The sequence below is a fragment of the Arvicola amphibius genome, chromosome 2 (genome assembly GCF_903992535.2).
Source record: "Arvicola amphibius chromosome 2, mArvAmp1.2, whole genome shotgun sequence".
In the NCBI taxonomy this organism is placed as follows: Eukaryota; Metazoa; Chordata; class Mammalia; order Rodentia; family Cricetidae; genus Arvicola; species Arvicola amphibius.
This window is the reverse complement of record NC_052048.2, coordinates 188,900,078-188,904,984: the sequence shown is the minus strand read 5'-3', so window position 1 is coordinate 188,904,984 and position 4,907 is coordinate 188,900,078. Positions and strand designations below refer to the sequence as shown.

Genomic DNA, 4,907 nt, shown 5'->3' with positions numbered 1-4,907 from the left:
GATGCAGGCCCTACTCCCCTTTCCAGAACTGCGAGAAATGGTTAGTGTTCCATGTGCTGTTTTTTCATACGTACCTGTCTCTATTGAGTCAGAAAAATTTCCAGGATTAGGAGTTATAATCAGTAATTCCAGATAAAAAGATTTGAGAAACATTAGGTCCTGGTGAGTCTTGGGGGAAAATAACTCAAGAAAGAACAGAATTTTCAGAGAAAATTACAGCTGTTGCATGTGGGACCGACAAAGTGAAATGAAAACCGCCCAAAGAATCACCAACATAATGAGGGAGAAAAGAGCCTGCAAGTTGCATGAATTTTGCAAATTTCGATGCTGTCCTTGCCAAGTGAGAGAACTTTCCACAGGTGCCTTGTCCCCAGGAAACCCACTGGACAGGTGAATCTGAGACTAGGCTGCACAGTTCCCACTACAGATGGAGGCTTTCACTGAGCTTGGGATATAGGCATTGGGAAATATCAGCATTTATTTTCCAGAAAAATTTGCAGTGTCATGGATGGTGCTGATTCGGGTTCTGAAAACTTAGGATCATGGGAGGAGCCTGAGATAATGAACTGAGAAGACGGGACTGCTTGAGGCTGACACACATTCCAGACGACAGGTTTGGGGTCCTGGTGGGAAGGCAACCTTAGATTAAGAAGTGCCGCATCAACAAGATTTCAGGGTTTGTTCCTAAAAGACTTAGAAAAGTTCTGAAACCTAATTGGCTAAGAACAAAGATAACTAAAACTTTTTCCCTATATCTCCCCAGATGGATTGTTGAGGGAACTCACTGAGCTTGGGTTAATTAAGAAGATAAATCTCAGTGACTAAGATCCCTTGAGAAGGAGGGAAGTGGGGGGAGGGAAGAGAACAAATTCTCAAATCTATACAGGACTTCTATTGCTAGACTTCTTCCTAAGCTCCTGTAGATCACACCGCTCTCCTCACCATGAGTGTAGGTTCCAGGCAGGCAGGAATTTGTTTCTGTTGAGTCCATAGAACATCAGAAGCAACATAAAGCCCCTCTGAAGGGGTCAGTGATTTCTTCAAGTTCTGCCTCTGTGAAGGAGAAGCTAGAGGGATTGGGGGTGGGCCATCTGGGACTTGGATGTCTTGTAAAAGCAGAAGACAATGGAGCTGTGGACGGGGGAAGGAAGCTGCAGAGTGGACTGGATAAGCCCAAGTCCTTCACACAGCATGCTCTTTTAGCCCTGTGCTGCTCTAAGACTAATCAGAGAGCTTCTCCTTGCTTTGTCTGTTTTCTTCATTTTCTGCTAGTATCCAAAGGCTATGAAAGCACAGCAGATATCGATCCCTTCCAACCATTCTAGCCTTGAAGTCTGAGCCTGTCCATTAGTAAAACAGCCACTGAGAAATCGAGAGAGTAATTAAAGGAAGGGCAGGGAGACAGGAGGCAAAGCTAAGGTGTGTAGGGCTGAGGGGATATGGTTGTGCTAGACTTGTCCCAGACAAGAATGACTTATATCACCCACCTATATACTCATCAGCTGAAAAATCCCAAACTGCTTATGGGGGTCAAAAATACATTATATAAATAATTGTATAAGTTATATATTGTAAATTGTATATTCCAGTCTTAGAACACTGGTTTGAAGATGTTGCTTTCATAGAATTAATATTCTAATGTCATAATTGAAAAATAAATAAAATTAAATCTCCTAGTCATCTTTTTTACAGGGTACTATGAGTGAATTAATTATTATGTATTCTACTTTCTTTGTGCATTTTTAAACACATATATTCCCCTTAAATATAAATTCCACATGGTAGGGATTTTCCACTTGTCTGCTTCTTTGTTGTGTTGTTTAATATTAAAGGAGAAGAATAAATAGTTATACTCATGATATCAGGTAATAAGTACTATGAAGAAAAGTGGAGTTTACTGACAAGCATGCTGTCTTGTTTGGGGAAGGGTTTTGGAAAGAAGGTTTTGAGGGGGTGACAGTTAAGAAGATAAAAGAAATAAGAAACAAAGCCTCTGATATTTTGGCATCTTAACTGTACCAGCTGTCATCTTTCATTATTTTTAGGGCTTTTGAGGGAAAACAAGGTTAGAAAAAAATGACTCTGCCTTGAGAAATCATCAACATCCCAGAGTTTTCATGTAGAAATATTGATGTTTTGAAATGTTTTAAAATCTGAGGATGGCAAGAACACTGGCCCTAAACGCCGACCTTTGTCCTGTTGGCCTCTGGATTTCTCTGTGTGATATTGTGGCAAACAGGTATTCAAAGTTCTATGCTTTAACCTTTGTCTGGAATGCTGTTGTCTTCTGGTACAGTTAATCCATGAGGAAGAAGGACAATCTCATGACCAGAAGGATTAGTTTGGTACAGATTTCAAACTTGGAAACAAAAGTTAAAATCTAGTGATGGACAATCTCTCTAGTGCTACAGAATTCTGCCTGCTAGGCTTCCCTGGGTCCCAGGAACTACGCCATGTTCTTTTTACCATATTCTTCTCCTTCTATTCAGTGACACTGTTGGGAAACATGATCATCATCATGGTCGTCTGTGTTGATAAACGTCTACAGTCCCCCATGTATTTTTTCCTTGCCCACCTCTCTCCTGGAGATCCTGGTAACAACAGCAATTGTTCCCATGATGCTTTGGGGACTGCTGCTCCCTGGAACCCAGACAATCTCTCTGACTGAATGTGTTGTTCAACTCTTCCTTTATCTCTCTTTAGGGACTACTGAGTTTGCAATACTAGGAGCAATGGCTGTGGACCGTTACGTGGCGGTCTGCAACCCTTTGAGGTATAGTGTCATCATGAACAGTCGTACTTGCATCCTGGTAGTGACTGTGTCCTGGGTATTTGGTTTCCTTTCTGAAATCTGGCCAGTCTATGCCACATTCCAATTTACTCTCTGCAAATCAAATCTGTTGGATCATTTTTACTGTGACCGAGGTCAACTGCTCAAACTATCTTGTGATGACACCTTTCTCACAGAGTTCATTCTTTTCCTAATGGCTGTTTTCATTATTATTGGATCCCTAATTCCAACAATTGTCTCCTACACCTATATCATCTCCACCATCCTCAAGATTCCTTCAGCCTCTGACCGGAAGAAAGCCTTCTCCACCTGTGCTTCCCACTTCACGTTTGTTACCATTGGCTATGGCAGCTGCTTTTTCCTCTACGCGAAGCCCAAGCAAACGCAGGCAGCCGAGTACAACAGGGTGGCTTTGTTACTGGTGTCTGTGGTAACCCCTCTCCTGAACCCCTTCATCTTCACTCTTCGGAATGATAAAGTCCAAGACACCCTTAGAGATGGAGTGAAGCATTGCCCTCTGCTCTTCAGAAACGAGCTCTTCTCCTAGGAAAATTTAAACTTTTTTAAAACCTAGGAAATTTAAACTTTTCTATTCCATTAAAGATGCTATAAAATCTAAATCCTTTGTGCAAATTGCAGTCATGGAAGATCTACCCAAGGCACATCTGTCAGATGGATTTTTTTATGCTAACTAGTACCTTGCAGACTTTGTGTCCTCCCCTTTCTGCTGTTGAGCACAGGATAAGTGTTCTTGAAGATGCTGGAGGAACTCGAGAATGGGAACAGAGTTTCAAAGGCATCCTATTAGACTAACGATGATCTTTCTCTGCAGATGTATTTCCTTGAGGAGAAAGAAAATGGTAAGAAGGATGGTGTGTGAGAGTTGTCGTCGACAGAGCACAGAGATAAACATGTACACTCTGGTCCTTCATCAACTCTGCTAACACAGTCTCTGTATTTTAGTGCAATTACTTGACAAGATGTCTATCTACATTTTAAAGACATATCTCTTTCTTTCTATTTTGGATCATATTATGATAATTCTGGATCAATAGCTACAAGATTGTGAGTGTAGCCTTGTTTGCCTACTGACAGAAACACTATAGACGAGGCACATGGCAAACTTTTCCTTTGGCAAATTTTGGTAGGAGCCAGAAGAAAATATTTGAGTATATAAAAAGGAAGGGTTTCTGTCCCTAAACTTCCAAGTATTGCATAAGTTGACCCTTTTTTAGTCAGTCATAGAACAAAAAAGAAATAAAAATTAAATAGTAAATTTTAGAGAGATAGTGTTGTGTGTCACAGCTACTGAAACTGCCATATCTCTTCAAACTTATCCCAGTCTAAGATTTCTAACTTCAAATCGAATAGTCTCTGATACCTTTCAAAAGACTTCTCTTATGCAGAATTTTAAAATGAGAGACAGTTCAAGACACTGGTTTGAACAAAGTAGTTGTGGAATCTTGCATCATGTTAGAGGAAGGAGTTTATTTACTTGGTGGCACTCAGTAGATCTTACCAGCTCTGAAGTGTGTGTGTGTGTGTGTGTGTGTGTGTGTGTGTGTGTGTGCGCGCGCGCATGCGTGTGCTGGGATAGAAACCCAGGCACTCATTTGCTAGGCAGGCACTGGATCACTGAACCTCAACTCCAGATTGAAGAACTTTAACACTTCCCATAAGTTTGGTCTGCCAGCAACCAGTCCTCTTATTTGTCTGGGATTGCCTCTCTTTGCCCTACATTTTGATAAATAATTTTGCTGAATAGAGGTTTAGTTTTAGTTTTAGCTTTTATTATGTAATCAGGGTACTTATGGTCAAATAAAGGTTCATTATGCTCATTACCTGGCACAAAGACTTGAGCACTGGGAAAGACAGAAGATCAAGCCACAGTAAAAGGAAATGTAATAGCTTTATCCAGCTGGGATGGGAGAGGCCTAGGGCTTCAAGTTCATTAAACAGATGCTTACTTGGATAATTACAGAGCCTCTGGCTCCTCCTCATTTCCCCATTGGTCCTGTTTAGATGTTGGTCCCTCTGTTTTCCCTCTAGTTCTTGCAGTGTCTTCTGGGAACAAGGAGTCACCTTATCTGGGAGCCTACTCCACTTTCCTCATCTA

At 41.1% G+C, this 4,907-nt stretch overlaps 1 protein-coding gene across 1 annotated transcript; it reads left to right on the top strand.

The window, feature by feature from the left end:
- Positions 1-2,386: 2,386 nt before the first annotated feature.
- LOC119807374 (olfactory receptor 9A4-like) lies at positions 2,387-3,338 on the top strand. Its single transcript, XM_038319400.1, is given in 2 exon segments — positions 2,387-2,580; positions 2,582-3,338. Coding segments are annotated over 2 exon segments (951 nt in total).
- Positions 3,339-4,907: the final 1,569 nt, after the last annotated feature.